This window comes from Jaculus jaculus, chromosome 1, assembly GCF_020740685.1.
Source record: "Jaculus jaculus isolate mJacJac1 chromosome 1, mJacJac1.mat.Y.cur, whole genome shotgun sequence".
In the NCBI taxonomy this organism is placed as follows: domain Eukaryota; kingdom Metazoa; phylum Chordata; class Mammalia; order Rodentia; family Dipodidae; genus Jaculus; species Jaculus jaculus.
Genome location: NC_059102.1, coordinates 22,199,830 through 22,221,604, shown reverse-complemented (window position 1 = coordinate 22,221,604; position 21,775 = coordinate 22,199,830). Strand labels below are relative to the sequence as shown.

Here is a 21,775-nt window from a genome sequence, read left to right as displayed (position 1 = left end):
TAATAATACAGCTTATTAATATTTTTTCTCCCATTCCAAAAGGTTGTATTTTCGCCCCATCAATTGTTTCCATTTGGGATTTCTCACAACAGAAATCGGGACTGTAAGCTTGAGGTACATTTATTGGAAGGATATTGAGCAACCCACAGGAATCAGTAGTTCACCTGACACCAATCACGACTGGCTGTCCAGAATCCCCACCCCAGTCAGAAGTTTCATTAGGATGAACATCTGTTGGACTCAAGTCAGCAATGCCATTGCTCCTACTGGGCCTAGACATGCTCAGCACTGCGTGAACCAATGCTAACTGACCGTGTATCTGGGAAAGATTGCTCAGGGCTGGAGAGATGGCTCAGTGGTTAAAAGCACTTGCTTGCAAAGCCTGTCAGCTGGGGTTCAAGTCCCCAGTACCTATGTACGGCTGAGGCCCAAAGTGGCTCCAGCTTCTGGAGTTCATGTACAGTGGCAAGAGGCCCTCTTGCACGCTTTTGTTCTCTCTCTCTCTCCCTTCACAAATAAATAAAAATATTTAAACTATTTTTTAAAGAAAAAGACTCTAATTAGTGTCTCAGGCAAAAGTATGGGATAGTTCTCAGTGGGGCCAAAGGCACCTTTTAGGTTCCCTGCGGGCAGGGACACTGTGGCCCCTTCAGACTCCATGAAAGACAGTGGGGCTCTTGTTGATCCTGCCACAGAGGGAAATTACCAACACAGAAGAAAGAACTTAGGTGTGGCCAACTCTGATAGTGGTAGATGCAGAACACTGATGTCACAGTTCAAAAATAGCCCTTATCAAAGCACTGACATGAGATATCTCAGTGAATAAAGTGCTTTTCTCCCAAGTATCGCCATCCATCCGAACTGGATCCCCTGTACCCATGTGTGGTGGTTTGATTCAGGTGTTCCCCATAAACTTAGGTATTCTGAATGCTAGATTCCCAGCTGATGGAGATTTGGAAATTGATGCCTCCTGGAGGCAGTGTATTGTTGGGGACGGGCTTATGGGTATTATAGCCAGTATCCCCTTGCCAATGTTTGGCACACTCTCCTGTTGCTATGGTCCATCAACAGTTGGCCAGGGGGTGATGGCTCATGCCATTATTTTCCCTGCCATCGTGGAGCTTCCCTTCGAGTCTGTAAGCCAAAACAAACCTTTTTTCCAAGCTGCTCTTGGTCGGATGATTTCTACCTGACTGCAACACTATGCAACAAAGTGGGCACAGTGGTGTGTGCCTACAATCCCAGTGCTGGGGAGGCAGGAGAAAGGGGAATTCTGGAGCTCACGGGCTGGCCAGTCTAGCCGAATTGGTGAACTCCAAGTCAAGGAGAGACCTTGTCTCAAAAAAGGTATTTGGCATTCCTAAGTATGACATCTGAAGTCATCCACTAGCTTCCAGGCGCGTACTCCCCCCCCCCTCCACACACACACCTGCACACACTCAAACACACCATGCACACATTTTAAAAAATCCTGGTTAATACCATTGTCAGTGCACTAGAGAAATGTTGAACAAAAAGTGAACAAGGGCCGGGTCTTGTGACAAAGTCCCCCTGGGTCCCCCGCCTTGCTCCGCTGAAACAGGTGGACACAGGGAATTCCCATGAGGGTATCTGCAGCCCAAGTGACTGTGGATTTTAGTTTCTGATGGCAAAGCCAGGAGGGCTCACCCAGCACCAGCTCCTGGACGGTCTCAGGTTCGTAGTAGTCCGGCTGAGTCAGAAAGTGTGCTGTAAGCTCTCCTGACCTGCCCGGGCTGCTGAGAGGCGCCAACCTCGAGCCGTTCTCCACCTCACCCTCGCGCTGGAATCACACGGGCAACTTTTACAAAGCCTCGCCCCGTTCCCAGAAATTCACTTGTGATCGTTCTAAGGCCTGGCCTGGACATCAGAACGTTGAAAGGCTCCCTAGATAACTAACAGTTAGCCTAGGCACAGAACTACTTAGTACCAAATAAGTACACCCAATCCAGAATATCTCGGAAATGGAAAAGTACATTTATGCAAGCTGTCAATCCAAACTGGGAAGTCGTTGCTCAGGGCTGTCCTTCCAACAGGGTCACAGGACCTTGTTACTTGCTAACAGTCCATCCCTAGAGACACCAACTTAAAAACCTCAGGACACTGCTCACCACCATGCTTAGCTGCTAACTCTAGATCACGGTGGTAGATTTTTTTTTTTTTTTCTACAAGCATTCAAGTTCAGTAAGTGGCCAAATGACTCCAGAGGTAACAGGCTCTAAATGTCTTGTTACAGGTGAGGAAACAGAGGCACAGACTTTTTTTTTTTTCAAACATAAGGCAGGATCTGAATTCCCTTCTGTCACAATGCTGCTTAGGAGTGAAGGATTCTCATGAGGGAAACAATGCTGTGTGAGTTTGTGGTCAAAAGGTCATATCTAAAACGTTCATAATTAAGGCATTGAAAAGCTTCCACGCCAACCCAGCCAGGCTAGGGGCTCCCATCCTTCCATTGTAATCTAATTAGAACAAGGTACAGTAATTGGAAACAGGCTCTCTCTGACAGGCAGGACTTAAGGAAATGGAAACATCTCGTATGATTCTGCCTGGGGAGAGGCAGCTTTCACCGCAGCGGCAGCTGGGGCTCTCACAGGTGTATCCCGGAGGAGGAAAGGAAATGCATTCTAGGAGTCTAGGAGCCAGGAAGGCCCGCTAAAAAGGTCCCTGAGGACCAGATACCCCAGCTCCACCTGGATAGTAGACACCAGCTCCTCTGCAGTATGTGAGGCCAGCACCTGGGGCTGGTTCATGACCAGGGTTAGGCAAAATCCTGATTGTCTGTGGCACCAGGTGCCCCTGTTTAAATTATTCCATGTACCCACTGAAATCATTCTATGAAGCACATACCCCCACTTGGCAAAGGTGGTTAAAATGATTTAAGTTGCTTGTCTCCAGTCCTTCAGACTGGAAGTGGGGCTAGGATTGGGATCCCCATGAACTTGGACCCAGGGCTCTGGCATCGACTGAGCCACATTGTTTACTACTTCCCATGGCAACAGCCTCCATTCCTAATGAGAACCAACCTGCGTTCTGCCAGGCAGGGAACACAGAAGAGATGTTAAAAGGGGGCCGGCAGACACTGGAAGAACAAAAGTCCCCTCCCGCTGGTTCACAGATCGGCAGCAGGGGCTCAGCCATCTCAGGATCTGCAAATCCAGGCATCTGCCACAAAGCACTTCTTTGGGACCCTGGCTTCACCAACACGATTTGCACCATCTGCTCCGTGGTTGGAGACAGCACCGCCGTGCGAGCTGAGCGGGCCTCCTGCAGATACCTTTTAGCAAGTTCACAGCTCAGTGCTTCCCTGGATGGATTACTTGGAAGCCCCGTGCTCCGGTGCCAGATCTTCCACGAAGCCAGCTGCAGGTGGCATCCTGTTTGTCATCAGCCTTGTTAAGTGGACATGATCTGTAGATCATGATTGTCCCATCTGGTGCCCACCACCAGCCGGGTGGTGGTGGCTGGGGGCTGATTTTGACGCTTCTCTCTCTCATTCATTCTCCCTCGCCCCATATTAGTTTTTGTTGTTTTTTTTTTTTTTTTTTCTCTCATTGCTGCTGTTGATAATATCTGTCTGGGCATTTTTAAATTCTTGGCGCCTTCTTCAAGGAATTGGAAAGGGTGTACACACACATAGCTTTTGATAGAGGAGGGAGGAGTGGGGTTTGGGAGGTTTTCTATTTTGATCAACAGGCTTGGGTTATATAAACTTTTATCTACTGTGCATCTGATTTTAATGATACACACACCCAACCAGTCCAGACCTGAGCAGTGCCTTGTCTCCAATCCTGGATTTATCTTTTTTTTTTTTTAAGAAAAAAAGTATTTTATTTGTTTATTTGAGAGAAAGAGACAGAGTGAGTGTGGGTGTGTCGTGGCCTCCTGCTACTGCATACGAATTCCAGACACATGCGCCACTTTATGCATCTGATTTTACATGGATCCTTGGGAATTGAACCAAGGCCATCAGGCTTTGCAAGCAAGCACCTTTAACTGCTGAGCAATCTCTCTAAGCCTGAGTTTATCTTGTAATAAAACCAGGCATGGTGGTGCATACCTTTAATCCCAACACTCTGGAGATTGAGGTGGGAGAATTGCAATGTATTCCAGGCCAGCCTGGGCTAGAGTGAGATCTTTTCTCAAAAAATAAAAAAAAGAGGAGATTATCTTGTAATATGTTTCAATAGAAGCAGGGTATTTCCAAAGCATTTTCCGGGGGGGGGGGGAGGAGTAACTGATTTCCATGGTTTAATGTGAGTAAACATGCACTTTGATGCAGATAGGGGTCCGGATTGCCATCAGGCTGCTAGGTGGATTGTCAGGAAAAGGGTGTGCTTACTGCCCATGGCCAAGGGGTAGCCCTTCTCTCTGTTTGCCAGCCTCACTGTGCCTTTCTGTTTCTCTGATGGAGTCCTTTCTGGTCTTCTATGGGTCTATGCTGTACTGTTCACAAGCCAGCCAGAGAGCTTATGTCTCTTTTGAACCATCCCATGGATAGAGAGATAGGACTCCCATGAGCAGTGAAAGGAGGAAACAAGAGGGGAAAGAAATAACCATTAAAACCAGCAATATTTTTAAAACATGAGACAATGACAAGCCAGAGACCAGAGCTCAGAGGTGTGACATAGTCTGCCCAAAGACACAGAGCCAAGTACGTGGAAGAGCCTGGGGCAGGACTGAGTCTCAGGAATAGGACTGCAACATGGGAGGGAAGAAGGTGCGTTCAGTGGGTCCAGCTGTGATTCAGAACCAAGAACGCCTGGTCTCACAAGGACTGTGACATTAACAAGGGCCCCAAGAAATGCCCTCAGTACTCCCAAGAGATCCCTCTGGAAAAACAGAGTTGATGTAGATGTTCCTGAGTCCCATGCACTGTAACACCTCACCATCCCTCCCATGCCATGGTGTTACTCACTACAGTTACTGGCACAAAAGGCCCTGGTGCTCTTGTGAATCCTGCTCACCTGTCCCCTGATTGGGAACCATATGTCACAGTCACCTCTTCTGAGAGCAGAGCCCAGCTCTGTCCACTGAGCATACAGTGCTGCGTGTTCAGAGCCTGAGTTCACAAGGTAGCCCAGAACTGGCAATGACCCAGTTCCCCCGCACAGCTCATCCCAGCAACTATGTGCCGAGCCATTGCTGACATCCCCAGGATCAGACCCCTCTCCCATCATTCTGATGCTGCGTTTGATTCTCTGCACTGCCCAGGCTGATGGAATCTTTTCACGTGCGTGATTTAGTAGGCAAAGACTTAACTGAGCACCCGATGCGGGCTAGGAATGGTTACTAAGAGCTGTTGTGGGCAGGGCAGTAGTTGGTAAAATGTTTGTCTCGCAACACGAGGAGCTGAGTTCAATCCCAAGGGCCCACATTTTAAAGAGGCAGGGTGGGGAGGAGACGGCACTTACTGGGAAAGCATCACTACCTGAGCTTGGGCCCCCCAGTACTCATGTAAACATGAGCATCTGGGGTCCCAGCATGCATGTGGCAAGCAGAGAGGCAGTGGCAGGAGGATTCCCCTTTGAAGCCCACGGACCAGCCAGCATGGCAATCACAGTGACCCTGCCTCAAACAAGACAGAAGACAAGGACGGGCACCTGAAGTTGTCCTGCGACCTCTCCCCGCATGCATGTCCTTAAGCGCGCAAGCAAGCCAGGCGCGGCGGCAAGTGATTACTCTGAATTCCAGCACTGGGTGGTGGAGAACAGCAGGTCCCTGGAGCTCTCTGGCCAGGCAGGCTAGCCTGATTGGTGAATGCCAAGCCAATGAGAGGCCCTGTCTCAAAAACCATGGATGGGAGCTGGAGAGATGGCTTAGCGGTTAAGCGCTTGCCTGTGAAGCCTAAGGATCCCGGTTCGAGGCTTGGTTCCCCAGGTCCCACGTTAGCCAGATGCACAAGGGGGCGCACGCGTCTGGAGTTTGTTTGCAGAGGCTGGAAGCCCTGGCGCGCCCATTCTCTCTCTCTCCCTCTATCTGTCTTTCTCTCTGTGTCTGTCGCTCTCAAATAAATAAATAAAAATTAAAAAAAAAAAAAACATGGATGGTCCCTGAGCAATGATAGCCAAGGTTGTCCTCTAACCTCCAGCATGCATGCACACACCTGTGTACAGCCCACCCATGTGTACCCACCCACATATGTGCATGCGTGCACACAACACACACACACACACAGAGCTGTGGACCTAAAACAAACAAGATGAATATAAGGCCCTCAGACAGCTTGAGGACAGGCACTAGGAGATATTTTTTTAAGCTGCATTATGTAACAAGTGTGACAAAACAAAGTAAAACCAGAATGATGTAAGAGAATGGATAGGATCTACATCTGATGCGAACAGGGTTGGGGAGGAAGGGGAGTTCAGGGGACGCCTCTCAGGAAGACTGACATTTAATGTGAAATCTATACGATATTAGGAGGGCGGAGAGGCAGAAGACATGAGGACACCATGAACCGGGGAGCACGCCCCATCCAGCGGGCCATGCATTTGGCTGTGGGGTTTGCTCTTGGTTCAATGTTAAATGCCATTTACTACAGATTCTTATTAGAACCTGGAAGCCGCCATGATAACAAAGCATCATCATGGGAAAATGTCTTCTGTCACTGTGTGGAGAGTGGGGGCTGATATCCAGTGTCAGCAGACCAGACTCCCCGGGGAAGGCCTTTGGAAGAAACCCTTCCACGCCTCTTCCTGGCATCCAGTGACAACCATTGGCTTATAGACACGTCACTCCAATCTCCGCCTCTGTCGACTGGGTCTCTGTGTCTTCGATTTATAAGGTCACCAGTCATTGGGTGTAAGGCCCATCCCAGTTCACCAAGACTTCATTTTAATTCCATCTGTGAAGTCGCTTATTTCCAAACAAGTTCACATTCCAGGGTTCAAGGTAGATGGATATGAATACTGAGGGGAAACTATTCAACCCACTGCAGGAGTTTAGACAAGGTAGGATAAAATTTGCATTTCAAAACCAGGATTCTGGCTCTGTGTGAAGAATGGATTAGAGTCAGGAAGAGAGAGTGGGAGCCAGCCAGGGTCAGTGAGAGGATGGCAAAGTCATTGCTGAGCTGGGGAAGATGGAGGGAGGGCCTAAGTTTGAAGTGTTTAGGAGCGTGAGTGGACACAGTGGGCCACACACTGGATGTGCAGGCTAAAGCAGAGGACTTAAGGGTATTTCCAGTTGCTTGGACACTATGCACATTTTGAGGGTAGGAGACAAGACCCTGTTCCCACTCCCAACTGGAGTGGGATGCTTGGGGTCCAGAAAAGTCCTTGAACCCTAGGTTCATTTCTAATTTTAATCAAAGAATTGAATTTAAGAAAAGACTAAGAAGGATTATTACATTTATTGAGGGAAGTTCAGAGCCAAGAAAAGGCACCCACGTAGCTAGAGATCCCACATGGAAGTCCTGGAAAAGATTGTGGAAAGAGAGAAAAGAAAATTCCAGGAGCTCCTGCCATGTGGGGAACTGGAGGAGGTAAAGGAACCCACGTGGAGACTAAGGGCTAGGGGCCTATCCCAGCTAAGGCTGGGCCTGAGCTTGAGCCGAGCAAGCCCAGGCACAGCAGAGGGAGAAACTCACCCACAGCTGGAAGTTCCCAAGTGGTCAGAGAGCTGTCCTCCCCTTGCAAAGGTATTTAGAAACTTCCAGCTCACGTGAATCAGAGGGACAGCTGGTTGGTTAGGGTTAGGGGCTGTCTAAGGAAGAGGCTAGCCCTGGCACCAAGTTCCAGGGGCTGAACTTAACCAACCACAATGCTTAGGTCCTGTGAAAGACCTCTTTCCCAGAAGGGGTCCTGGTTGTTTGTGGAAAAACATCTCTAGCAAATGCAGACTTTCCTGCCTTTTTATTTTCAGGAGTCCAGTCACCCTAACTGTACTCCCTCTCTCATCTCCAGTCCCCGGATGCCATCAGAAATAAATTAAAAAAAAAAAAACTTGGGCTGGAGGGATGGTTTAGCAGTTAAGGCGTTTGCCTGCAAAGTCAAAGGACCCAGGTTTGATTCCCCGGGACCCATGTTAGCCAGATGCACAAGGGGACGCATACGTCTGGAGTTTGTTTGCAGTTTCTGGAGGCCCTGGCAGGCCCATTCTCTCTCTCTTTCTCCCCTTTTCTCTGTCAAATAAATAAGTAATTTTTTAAAAATCTTTAAAGGAGAATGGGAACACCAGGGCCACTAGCCACCACAAATGAACGCCACATGCCTGTGCTACTTTGTGGAGAACCAAACCTGAGTCCTTGGGCTTCGTCGACAGTTGCCTTAACCACTGAGCAATCCCACCATCCCCCAGGATGCCTTTTGATTTGCGCTTCCAAGATGCTGTACTATGAAAACTCAAACCAGAATCTGACCAAAATCCAGATTCACACACCAGACTACAGAACTCAGAGAAGAGAAGAAGGTGCTAGACAGACAGGACCTAGGATGATAAACAGGAGCCAAGATGCACACAGAAAGCACTGGGTGTGGGAAACCACTGAAACATGGCTATTTCTTAAACAAATTCTCTGTAGGGGAAACACAGAGGAAAGAGAAGGAACAGCACAAAAGAAACTTAGGAAATTTAACTACATGTGACATGTCAATCTTAACTGAATCCTGACTTAGACAAACCAACTATTTTAAAAGCTGGGGTTTTGTTTTGTTTTGTTTTGTTTTTAATTTAAGGAAGCAATTGAACATTGAGCCCTGGTTGGAATTACCATTGATATCTTAGGTGTGGTGGGATTGTGATGTGTTTTTTAAAATGTGATTATTCTTTACAACCGCCTGCTGAAATATTTACAGATGAAATGAGAGGGTGTGAGAGCTTTGCTTGGAGGTAATTCACAGGCAGAGGAGAGAGAAGGCTAGAAAGAGAGTGCAATAATGGCCTTGGGACATTGTTCTCTCCACTTTTATATGTGTTTGGAATTTTCCATGATGAACAAGAATTATTTTTAATTTATTTTAATTACTTGAGAGAGAGAGAAAGAGAAAGAGAATAGGCACTCTAGGACTTTCAGCCACTGCAAATGAACTCCAAGATGTATACACCACCTTGTGCATCTTGGCCTACGTGGGTCCCGGGAAGTCAAACATGGGACTTTTGGCTTCACAGGCAAGTGCCGTAGTTGCTAAGCTATCCCTCCTGCCCAAGAATTATCTTTAAAGGAAAAGATAAAACAGACAAACAAAAACTTCTGCCCAATAGACTCCCAGATCCACCACTGGGACCTTTTAGAACATTCCAGTTCTTTCTAAGTTTGCAAGACTAATATCTGGTAATGGTTCCATGGCCACGTCTTATTTATTGGCTTATGTGTTCACCCAGAAAGTGTGCCCTTCCTCTGGGTCACCCTGACATTCTGCATGATCTTGTCACATGCCCTGGGCAATCCCCAGGAGACTGAGTTGTTCCCAGCCTCTACTCAGCGGTGAGCACTCAGTAAACGTCTGACTGGTTCAGTGAACTGTGGACTCCCAGCTCTTTGTGTCCCATTCGAAGAAAGAACTCTGGAAGTTCTGACAGAAAATTCTACCTTTGAGCCTCACTGTAGCTCTGTCTTGCTGTGTGGCTCTAGACAAGAATCTCAACCTCTCTGAGCCTTCTCCATGCTTCAGATAACATTTTTGCAGCCCTCGCCTATTGGCTCTGTTCATCCCCGTCACAGAGGGCTGAGACCTGCGCTGGCCGGAAGTAGTGCCCAAACTCCAACCCAAAGCAGCTTCCTCCGTGCCCCTGGCTGGCCCTGCAGAGGCACTGCCATGCCAACCTCTGGCCTCACTTCTCCACGACAAGATCTGGAGTTCCACAAAGGTTCTTCGCAGATGCTCAGACTCTGGAGCCATGTCACTGAAAAATATTTCAGAAAGCCCATCACACATGTGGATTGTTGGCAGAGCAGGTGAGCTACTGGAGCCCCTGACTGCAGGTGACAAAAGAAACTTAACCTGCTGGCAGAGGGAAAATCTGGCCTCGAGATGCTGTTCAACAAACAGGTTTACTAGGCCCAAGGTCCATGTTACTAAAACTGATTCCCCACAAAATAGCATGCATGGTGTGGCCCCATATCCACATTGACAATGCCCAGAGATTGGCCACAGGAGTCACAAGGACCTCAATCCATAGAGCAAGACAGCCCCTGTTGGCCTCATGGATACAGGCCACAGCAGAGAGCTCATGAGAACTATGGCTGAATGGAAAGTTGCAGCTACTGGGGGATTTGACAGTTGGTTGATGTCTCTGTGCCCTCCAGAAAGCTTGGCAGAGGACAGCTGGAAGGCAGGCTAGATCGGCCTTGCAGAAAGAGAGGGCTCTGGAAGCTTGGGGCAGGTCATCGTTACCTGTTGAGAACAGCCAGGTCTAGAGGACACACTGACCTCTGGGTGGGTGGACCAAACTAAGCGCAGAGGGGGCAAAAGACAGCAAGAGTGCTAAACACCCATCATCTGCTCAGGGAATCTCACCCTCCAGTGACCCACAGGCTGCGGAGCAGACCAATCCAGCTACATGCACGTACTAGGAGTGGCTGGGAGAGTCCCTCTGGTGGTCACCACTGCTGCCCTTATTTCCAGGCTCTGGCCAGAGGTTGCCTTTCCCAGGGTTCACCCTGGCCGTGGTGAGACCAGAGCTGAGCAGGAGGGGTCCAGGGAAGCAATAGCTATGCTGAAGGAGGAAAGGGGAGTGAAGGTTCCTGGAAGTGCAAGGAAGTAGATTTGCAAGGTACGGTGTTTCTTCTGAACTACCCAAGACTCACATTTATTTATAAATAAATAAACTTATTTATTATTTATTTATAAATTAAGAATTATTTATTATTTATTTATAAATAAAAATTGTTTATTATTTATTTATAAATAAAAATTGTTTATTATTTATTTATAAATAAAAAATTATTTATTATTTATAAATAAATAAATTTATTTATAAATAAGTCTGGACCAGCAATTCCAGGCCTCACTGACGGCCTCTTGCACCCTCTAGTGGTAAGAACAGCCATAGTCTTAACTAGCTAACCACAAGTTTTGGCCTTTAGGGGCCTCTTGCTTTTATGCTGGGGTGGGGGGGAGAGAGAAGTCCCCGACAGGGTCAACCCAGAACCAAACAGAGGAGCAACAGACCCTCGCCTCCAGCCCCAGGTCCCCCCTCCCCTCAGCGTTCCCCCACTAAGCACTGGTCAACCCCAAAGTTACATTCCCTACTGCTCACCCTTCACTCCGGCTTGCTCTGGTGATCTGATGCAGAACATGTAAATGTTGCTCTGTGAACGAATGCTTGGACTTAAAATGAGAGCCTTTTCAGAAGGAAGTCCGTCTTCAGCTGGTAAACCTCCCCTGGGGTGGACTGAGGGATGTGGGCATGGAGTGGGAGGAACTTGCACTTCTCGTGCAAGTGAGTAGCACGGTATACTACTTGACTCTGGAAACCATTAGCACCCCACTTTTACATACACTGCAGAGAGTTAAGAGGGATCCTGAGCACAGGGGTGAACTTTGGAGCCCCATGGGCACCAGTGAATGGGGATCTGTGGAGAGACGCAAGCATGGGCCTCACCCTCTCTCTCTCTGCAGTGTCTGCAAGCATGCATTCCCAAGGGCTCCTAGGACAGCAGGTGATGTGCAACCACAGGGAGCCCCTTCCTGCTCTTTCCTCTATTTCTTTCATTGAGAAATCCATCCCCAGGTCTCATTCTGGTGGTCTGAGACAAGCCATGTTGCAAAGGAGTATCCTTTGAGGCATCAACCCCAGTTTCAAGGCCTAGAAGGTCTTTATTTAATTTTTTTATTTTTATTTTTATATATTTTATTATTTTGCAGTCTGTCTAGAACCCTTTGATGAAGCCCCAGCGCCATCTAGTGGTCACGCTCAGAAAGCATGGCGTGACCACACCCTGCATCTGGATACAGGTTGAAGCAAATAAGCAAATGAAAATGCCTGCCCTTCAGGAAGAGGAGCCTGGTGATTCCCAAAGCACTGGGATGTCCCTGTTTTGTACAGTGCCTGGAACCGTTTCAGCCAAACGCTGGCAAAGGAAGGAGAGGGCGGAGAGAAGTAGAAAAGCAGAGGTGACTGCCAGAGGATGCCTGGTAATATGAAGGGACGCAGGGCCCCAAGCTGAGCTAACATGTATACAGCAGCCGCTATGTGCCAGGCTGAATGTTGCCTGCAGATTCGTTCCTTCATTTTGTAAAATAAATAAATAATAAAACAGCTGCACAGTCAGTTCCTGGTAAGAGACTCGAACCCAGGCAGCCTTCGGTTCTGAAACCAAACAGCGTAACTCTAACCACCTGGGCAGCAGCCACTCACCAAGGCAGTGATGCTTGAAGCCACTAGAGATGGGCTGCTGTCACCAGATTCCCGCACCAACCCCTGTAGCTTCAAAACTGGTTGGTGTGATTCAGGCTCGGCCCCAAAAAGGACGCTCAAAAATGGACTGACTCCCTTCCATGGGGCCTTCTTTTCTTCGTTCCGGGGCTCCAGAAGAGAGATGGGTCTCTCCAGCACCTGCAGCCTCTACACTAACCTCGGTGGCTTTGGCTCCTGAGGCAAATGCTGGCGGTCTGGGATGGGACTTTAACATTTTGGGTGAGTAATAAAATTTTCTAGCACACCATACTTCTCCCATCTCCTCCCCAGATGAGATTTAGCACATCCAAAGCCTGGCATCCAAATATCTAGGAAGTAGGTTATGGTCAAGGAAACTGGGGGCTCAGTAGGAAGGGCTAGCCCCTCTTAATTGCCAGCTTCCCTAAAGACCTTCAGGAGTTACCCCAAACCTTCCTGCCTCGCATGGCTGATCCCATCCTAAATCTGTTGGCTTAGGTACCAAAAATTAGCTTGTGTTTAGTGTTGGCTTTATCCCCTAAAAGTTGCCCATGTGCAGACACAAAGGGCTCTTTACCTCATTTCCAACAAGAGTGTACATTCAGAAATACTGCTGTTTTGGAAAACAAAACACACTTGTACAAGACCAGAGATTCAACGACCTTTGACTGCTGGCTCTGTGCTTGGGGACAAAGGGGGAGATCAAGTGTGGCAAAACGAAAAGACTGCCTGATCTTTATTCTCTGTCAGCCCTGAACTAGAGGTGGGAGTGAGGAACCTGCCCCGCCAGATCCTCTCAATGCTCTCACCACAGCCAGAATGTCACAGAAAATCTGATACGAGAATTCTGGCGTTCCTCGTCAATGCACCAATATACTCCGTTGCACTGATAATTTGGGGAATAACAGCCATGCATCAATAACTTTGTGGTGTCCCCAGAATTCTAATTCAAAGAATTAAAATCCACAGAGCAGAGGATAAGGTTTCAAGACACTTGTTAAGAGATAGAAAGAGTTGGGAGACAGAGGTAGGTTTGAGGCCAGCCTGACATGGTGAATTCCAGCTCAGCCTGGGCTAGAGTGAGACCCTACCTCGAACCAAACAGAGACGGGGAGGAGGGTGGAGAGAGAAAGAGAAAATACAGAGAACTCCTGCCCATGGAAGGGCCCAGCTCAGAGACCCAAGTTGGGGTCATTTATGGATTCTGAATGAGGCTAACCCAACCTTGATGCCAAGTTTTGGAGCTGAGCTTAACCAACACAATGCCATGTTGAGGTTTCATCCTTCCAGGAATCTTCATTCTAGAAAAGGGGAGCTTCTGCCTAGGAAGGGACTTGGGCTATTTATGGAAAAGCAGACCTAGGGATCTTCATCAGGCAAAATCCTTCTCTGCTCTCTAGCAAAGTGGAGACTGAAAAGGCAGGCTCAAGGACATACCCTTCTTTTCCTTTCAGGGTCCAGTCACCCGAAACTGCCTCAAGATCATCTAACAGTTTAGACAATGACTCCATGTGTTTAAAGTCACACTGCCGAGCTAGGCAGGTGTGCTTGGATCCTCCACGTCACCAGTGAGTGTGCACAGGGGCACTTAATCTTTTTGTCAAACTGAATTGACAGGTGAAATTCTGAAGGGATTCCTGCTCCCACTATCTGTTCTTGGCCTTCCTTCAAGACTCAATGAAAAACTATCTCTGCGGGGAGATCCCCTCTACCCCTCCCCATCTCCCAATAGCAGCAGAGCCTGTACCTCAGCTAACTGCAGCAGCCAGGGAACTAAGGTGTAATCCCTAAGATGTGTCCCCTGGGAGTCAGCCCTGGTCCAGGGTGAGGAGCAGACTTCGTCTGTATTCTCTCCCTACACAACTCTATACTCTGTGAGTGTAGACTGTTGACAGCCCCAGCACTTTCTGGGCTCTTGGCACCCCACATTCTTCTCTTGCCAGTACAGGTGCACCTCTCTTGCAGGAACCAGCAAAGAATGCTTGCAGGTCCCAACGGGCTCTCACACTGCATGCTTCCTGCTCGGCTCTGCACAAGAGCACGGTCTCAGAGGGCTCTGCAAAGTCCTGGACATGCGTTCCTTCATTCCTTCCCTCATCCTAGGGTGATGTGCTGCTACCTGTTATAGCCCTGTGCATTTCCACTAATAGTTCCAGGGTGCGGGCAGAGCTTGTGGGCCTCAGGAAGTGTGTTTCAATGAGCGAGAAGAAATTTGAACTCTGCTTTGACCAAAGTCTTCAGCGAACTTCTTCACCAGACACGCCTCATTTTCATCACTTGGAAGATGTGTGTTTCTAATCTTCCACAAAGGAGAGGGAAGCGGGAAGAGGGTTTAGCACAGTGCCTAACTAGAGCCTAAATCCCAGATGGGAGGATATCTGCCCCATGATTCCACAGAGGCCAGCCAACTGGCATCATTATGAAACCTGCCAAGTTCCACGTGGAATTCGTGGGTCGCCTACTTCGGTGGATGTGAGCTGGATCATTAGCTCACTCGTAAGTGATCCTGGGCCTCAGGCAGATGATGTGGCTTGTACCCTAGGACCTATAGGACAATAGGATAAGCAAGAGTAATTTTCTGCTACACTTTTGAACTAAATTATTAGTGATACCTAACATCTTTTGCAAACTTAATTTTTTTGTTGTTGTTCCATGTTTTTGTAGTACTTTTTGACCCATGGTCCTTTCGAGCTGGAAAGAAATGGTCTCCCCAGCATTAACCAGCTCTTAGTAAGGCTCTGCTCAGAGGCAGAATCCTGCAGCTCTGCCCGCAGGCACCTCTCACATCAGAAAGTAGAGGATGTTTGCCCACTGGCATCTTGCATTGCAGGATTCAATACTACTGTACCTCAATCATCTGAAAGCAGGCGTCAGGAGTCTAAAGGCCATCCCTGCAGTGCAGAGCCTCCAGGAACTTGAACCTGAAAGGTAGTCATGCCCCATCTTTCCCATGGAAATCCCTTAGCAGTCTTACCCAATCCCAGGTCTCGGCCCTGCCTCTCCTGACCAAGCATTGTTTTCATGAGACTCTACATGGGTATCCCTCTGTTTCCTGTCCCTAAGAGCACAGGTGCAACACATTTTGCTTACCCGAGACTCCTGGCTATTTTGAGGTCTGGAAATAGTGAGTGCTAATCACTTCCTGCCATAGATGGCTTTCACACTGGTACCAAGCCCACCTATAGTGGCCAGCATTGGCTTGTCTCAACGTTTCCTCTTTGGCAGGGGCAAAGCAGTGAGTCAGACCTCAAAGGCTGATTCCTGCTCGTGGCCTTGTTCCACCTCCCCCAGCAGTCCTTATCACAGACTGGCCTCCGTGCCTGCTGAACTCAGGTGGCCAAGGTGAGCCTTCTTGCTCCAGGAGTTACTCATCCTTTCCTACCGCTTTCCCAGATCAAAAGATGGGAACCGGCTGCAGGCAAGATAGAAAGTACCCAGGGGCTGGAGAGATGGCTTAGTAATTAAGGTGCTCACCAGCAAAGCCTGAGGACCCAGGTTTGATTCCCCAGGACCCACATAAGTCAGATACACGAGGTGGCGCCTGCATCTGGGGGTCATTTGCAGTGGCTGGAGGCCCTGGTGTGATCATTCTCTCTCTACCTGCTTCTTTCTTTCTTTCTCTGTCTCCCAAATAATTAAAATATTTTAAACAAGAGGAAGTACCCAGGGGCCAACATACTTCATCCACATAGTGTGTTATTGTAGCATATTCGAGCTGAGAGGTTTGCACGCAGCTGGGGAGATGCTCTGTGGGCAAGGTGTTTGGTGTGCAAGCATGAGGCTCTGAGTGTGGAACCCTAGCGGCCACATGAAGCGCTGGACATAGCAGTGCATGTCTGTAATCCCAGGTCTGGGAAGGCAGAGACGGAATCACTGGGCCTCGCTGACTAGCTAGTCTAGCCTGATCAGTGAGCTTTAGGTAAAGCAAGAGACCCTGTCACAGAGAACAGAGCGCTGTATGTATCGCTTGGGAATTTCTTTACTATGCCCAATGCCATCTTTTGCAGTGTGAATGTTTGTTCTGTGACATTATGGGTTGAGGTCATTTTTTGGTATTATGGCTCAGTTAAAAGATCTTGGACGTGGATAGGTATATGTGAATATCAATGGAATTGATAAAAACTATGGGGACTTTTAAAGTTGGATGGATATATTGCATCTTACATTAAGTATAGTTAACAGTTTATGGGGGCCAGGGGCAGAATGTGGTGATTTGATTCAGTTGTCCCCCATAAACTTAGGTGTTCTGAATGCTAGGTTCCCAGCTGATGGAGATTTGGGAATTAACAGCTCCTGGAGACAGTGTATTGTTAGGGATGGCTTATGAGTGTTATAATCAGTTTCCCCATGCCAGTGTTTGGCACACTCTCCTGTTACTATTGTCCACCTTATGTTTGCCAGGGTGTAATGTTCCCCCTCTGCTCATGCCATCAATTTCCCCTACCATCGTGGAGCTTCCCCTCAAGCCTGTAAGCCAAAATAAGCCTCTTTTTCCCACAAGCTGCTCTTGGTTGGGTGATTGCTACCAGCAATGAGAACCGGACTGCAACAGACAGTATGATGGTGCTGAAAAGTGGATGGTCACAGTGTGCCACGGGGATCAGTCAGGGTGGAGTACCAGCTCAGTGAGGGACTGGAGAGGGAATGGGCTTGGGTTTGAGTCTCGGAGCCATGTGCAGCATCAAAGGGTAGGGCGCCAGCCTCGTGTGTATGCTCGCCACCGTATCAGAGGACATGCTAAGAACAGGTTGAATCTGAGTGCTTTCAAAAGATCTGCAAAATACTTGTGCTCTGATAAAAGAAATGGTTGTCTTATTTGTCAGAAAATCAAGTACATGCACCTATTATAAACTAGTAGGGAGAACTTGGTCCTTCAGTGCACTTTTCATAAACCACAATATATAAAAATAGATGTCAGAAAAGTGGAAAGGAGGCTACAGAAAGCATCTATCTGCAATGTGACCATTTATTTACTAAGTACAACAGGAACAACGTGAGATATCTTTATCGTCAAATGTTTCATTAGATCTTAGAGGTGTGGGCCAAACCTCGGGGACTGTAGGCTCACACATTGATGTCAAATTCCTTTAAACACTTTGTGTGTGTGTGTGTGTGTGTGTGTGTGTGTGTGTGTGTGTGTGTGTGTGTACATGCATGCTAACATGTGCCAGAGGTGGATTTCAAGTATCTTTCTCAACCACTCTCCAGTTTATTTACTGAGGCAGAGTCTCTCACTTAAACCCATAGCTTGCCAATTGGGCTAGTTTAGTCAATTGGCACAAGGATACCCTAGTTATACTTCCGTAGCAATGGGATTACAGACAAGCTTTTTAATGTGGGCACTGCGGATCCAAACTTAGGTCTTGACGCTTGCAAAGCAGTTTACTACTAAGCCATCTCCCTAGCTGGCCTTTAAGCATTTTAAGAAAGCACCATGTGAAATCAAACACATAAAAATGACATAACAAAGTACATTGAGAAATTTTAACTGCAAATCCAAGACATTAAAGAAAGGTAACATTTTTTGGTTTATTAAAACAAAACTATATTTCTGTGCTTCTCACAATACATTATCATCAGGCATAAAAATTAATCAACATTTCCAAGTAAGCTTCACTCACAAAATCACATATTGCTATTTTACAATTGTAACACTTTTTACAACAATCTAACATTACTTTGTACAACAGGAAAACACTTTAACACCTTCCATCAAGACATTTAGCCCTTTAGCTATTTGGAAATAAGGCCAAGAGTCTCTTTAAAGCAATCATCAGTTTTACTAAACTAAAATGCCAAATGGCAACTTTCAAGCTCCTAGAAAGTGTTTTTAAAAAAACAGATTTACATCACAAAGTAAGTCTTATAAACCTCAATGTAACTCCTATCATTTCTAAACACTAGATCTATGGGGGAAAAAATCAGCATTCAAAATGTGCAATGTTTTCATCTAGATCTGAGTTAAACTTTAATCATTTACCCCGTTAGTATGATTCTGCAGGGTCACGGAGGGCTGGTCTTCCCACTGCAGGACAGGGGCTCCAGCCACCTATCCTGCAGTTCTCTGTGCTTATTCTCTCTGGGTGCGGAGGTAGCATCCACTCAACGCACCATTTGATGGTGCAGAGCGTATGCAAATTCTACCTCAGCGGTACGGTTTGTTACTGCTTGTCTGTTTAAAGAATTACCTAATGTAGATTCCCAAAATGCATTCCACAGCATACTAGTGAGAGGTTCAGAGGTGTCCCAAAAGGGAAAAGGTCCTGAGGTCAAAACAGTTTGGGAAATGCTGGGTTAAGCAGGCTTTTTACTGCCGGGTGCTGAACCCCCACTGCACCGAAGTGTGTCTTATGTTTCCACGTGCAAACTCAGTTTACCTGTAGCACCTGCCACAAAACTGATACACATCTCACAGAGCGCTCACACGAAGGACATGGAGCGCTGCAGCCCATGCTGGGCGCACGCTCTCCACTCAGCCTCATGGCTCCATGGAGAGTCGGCAGATCTAAGAAAGACTCAGTGCTTTCTTGGTTCTTAGTTCTACACCCTTAACTCTTGTTTTCTATAGAATCTTAAGAGGAAAAATACTCAGGACATTCTCATTTTAAAAGCAGAGTGCAGTTCATATTGCTTATTTCTGGGTTTAGTCTTTAACTTGAGCCCCAGTCCCTACTGAAGGGCACGCACCTCAGGGTCACGGCGTGCCGCGGGAGTCACTGCCTAAGTCACCACGAGCACCTCGCTGGTTGAACCTTACAAGGAAGCCGCCCACCGTTGGAAACCAACGAGAATCTAACCATTAGCAAAACAGTGCTAGTGGAAGCCTTACGGTGATTTCTATAGTTTTTTCAGTAATGAGGCACTGAAGAATGAGTTGTGCTAAAATTAACTCAAGGGTCAGCTTGTCTGGATGAGCATAACTTTGGTTGAAATTTTTCATCCTTAGAAAAGGTTTACAAAGCACCAGTTAATTACAAAAAGCATGCATATTTATCCTCACAGTGAGTTAAGTGGCTGGCAACAGCTAGTGAATTGCATTCCCCAAAGCAACTGAATTTTTTAAAAACCAACCAACCAAAAGGGAGGAGAATAAAGCCCAGAGGCTATATTTCCCCTGCTGGGGTTGGCAAAGCAGCCATTTTCTGGGGAGGTGACAGGTGACATCAGTCCCAACCTTGACTGACAGCATGAGCCATCTTGGATTTACAGCTCAAGGGATGGGGAGAGAGAGAGAGAGAGAGAGAGAGAGGAGCAAAATGCTTGATTTTCCAAATGAGGAACACCTAAGGGACTAGGCCATGTTCTCAGGGAACCCTCATGTACAGCCAGGGCAGCTGCTGGCATCCTCGTGAGTCACGCGGAGGGCGAGCCGGTGTATCTCACCCGCACCAGAGTCGCCTCAGCTGGCAGAGAGCAAAGGGATGGCACATGAACAGCGGCACGGGGCAGAAGAGACAGACTGGACGTGCAGAAGCGAGAGGTGTGCGAGAGGGCCACCAGCATCCCTACGCGTTCCCAACAGGACATTTCACATGAGGTGAGCTTCCAGCCAATATCCCACCCTAACACACACATCTCATAACATACTATGCATGTTTTAAGTCCAGGCTCAGCAAAGTACAAACTCAGTCCTTAATACTTACATATTAAATTCAAAGAATCTATGCAACATTCAGGAGAAAAAAACATTCTAATTCCATGGCACAGATATAAACGGCAGTAAATCACCAGAAATGTTAATTTTACATGATTGTTAAGAAATCACCTTAATTACCACAAATAACTAATAATCATGCTCCCTGCTCACAAAAAGGCACCTACTCATTATAAACGCATTTTTTCATAATTATTTGCCTCTGTGTGGAGTTGGAGCTTGAGCAGATAGCCCATATAAATTTCTAAAGAACCAAAGCTTTTTCTCAAAGCTGAAAATGCACAGATGCCTACAACCATCTGCCACTTAGCCGGGTCCCTGTGCCTGCTGCCCAGGTTGCACACTGCACGGCTCGGGTGAACACTGGCTAGAATAGAAGCTTGGTGCGGCACCCAGGCTGCGAGCAGTGTCTGAAAGCCTACAGCCAAGCGACTGCGGCCAGAGCGCCGTGCCCCTCAGTCTCTGCAGCTGAGCGCAGCTGTGGTTGGCTGGAAGGTGCTCAAGAAACAACGGCTACCTACACCTGAAGGTGGGGAGGTTGCAGGTACAAACAGGAAGAGTTCTGAAACACTTGCAGGTCTTTAAACTCAATGGCACTTTATCACACAAGCAAAAGATTCCAGTGACAATTTTCTGGCTAGGTACATCTTGACTTTGGCGAGCCAAAGTCATTTCCTGGTATTGGCTGTTTGATCCTGGTATCTCGATTCCTGGCCTAAACTAGCATCATCCGCCTTCAGGCTGCTCTCACGACACTTCCACTGTCTGCCTGCACAGGGCAGCCGGCTCTGCTGGGGAGGGTATATCAGCCCATTCCACTGTAAAGCACTTGGGATGAAAGGGGCTTCCATGTGATATGTAGCTACTGGTGACAAAGATAAAATGGAAAAGGAGAGTACGGATGGCCCCATTGGTTTAAAGGACGCATTAAGCATTAGTGAGAAAACACACCAAAGACTTATCCACCACACCACATGTAGAAAAGTCAGATCTACATTGCTGTGTCCATCACAGTAATTAGTCCTTAAACGTACTTCAAATGTGAATCTTTAATAATCTCCAAAATGCCTTACTGAGATTTCACCTAGTCACCTACTGCTTAGGAGGAACAAACGGAGGCTGGTCCTGAGGGTTCTGTGCAGGCCACTACGTTTGAGTTGGGAAGAGCCCAGGTCCACAGGGGGCAGAAAGGCACTTGTCTTCCAGGAGGTCACCTCAGAGCCGGGCAGGCCTGGCCACGCTGCAGCACCTGCCCCTCTGGGTCGGGGTGGATGGAGCCCGTGAGGAACGTGTCGGGACTCGGCTGCTGCCCCTCGCTTGCCGTGGCTGCCGTAAGTTCCCTACAGCACCACAAAACTCAGAATGTACTCGAGGAGTTTCTGCCGGTTGCATTGAGGTAGGAAAGTGCTGCTCAGTTCTAAAATGGAGACTCGCTTTTGCTTTGTCTCTTTGAAAACCTGAAAAGTTGAAGAAAATGAAAGTCAAAGGAGGTGGAGGGGACAGTTTTCACCAACCCCTGACCTGTGTCCGACACCTGAAAAGGCAGCAGAGGAACAGAAACCCGTGTGCTGCTTCAAGTGGGGGAGCGTAAGTCTGATGTAAAGGACGGAGGGTAGGCATGGGGCCCTCGGAGGACGCAGAAGCTGTGCATTGGGCTTCACAATTTAGGTTAGATAAAGCCACAGACAGTACCTGACAAAAGGCCCCTTGAGCTGCATCACACGTGATGGTAAGAACTCAAGAAGCTAATTCTAGCGTTACTAGTGAACTCACAGGCACTGGTTAGCA

At 47.6% G+C, this 21,775-nt stretch overlaps 1 protein-coding gene and 1 pseudogene across 3 annotated transcripts in view; one reads left to right on the top strand and one right to left on the bottom strand.

The window, feature by feature from the left end:
- Nucleotides 1-307, top strand: part of LOC101602309 — a 35,758-nt pseudogene extending 35,451 nt beyond the window's left edge.
- Nucleotides 308-17,843: 17,536 nt separating this feature from the next.
- Nucleotides 17,844-21,775, bottom strand: part of Gpam (glycerol-3-phosphate acyltransferase, mitochondrial) — a 38,597-nt gene continuing 34,665 nt past the window's right edge. For all 3 annotated transcript variants that reach the window (XM_045157725.1, XM_045157728.1, XM_045157736.1), the window contains exon 22: nucleotides 17,844-21,444. In XM_045157725.1, coding sequence (XP_045013660.1) covers nucleotides 21,328-21,444 — 117 coding nt within the window. In that variant the 3' untranslated portion in view covers nucleotides 17,844-21,327. The remainder of the gene's footprint in view (nucleotides 21,445-21,775) is intronic.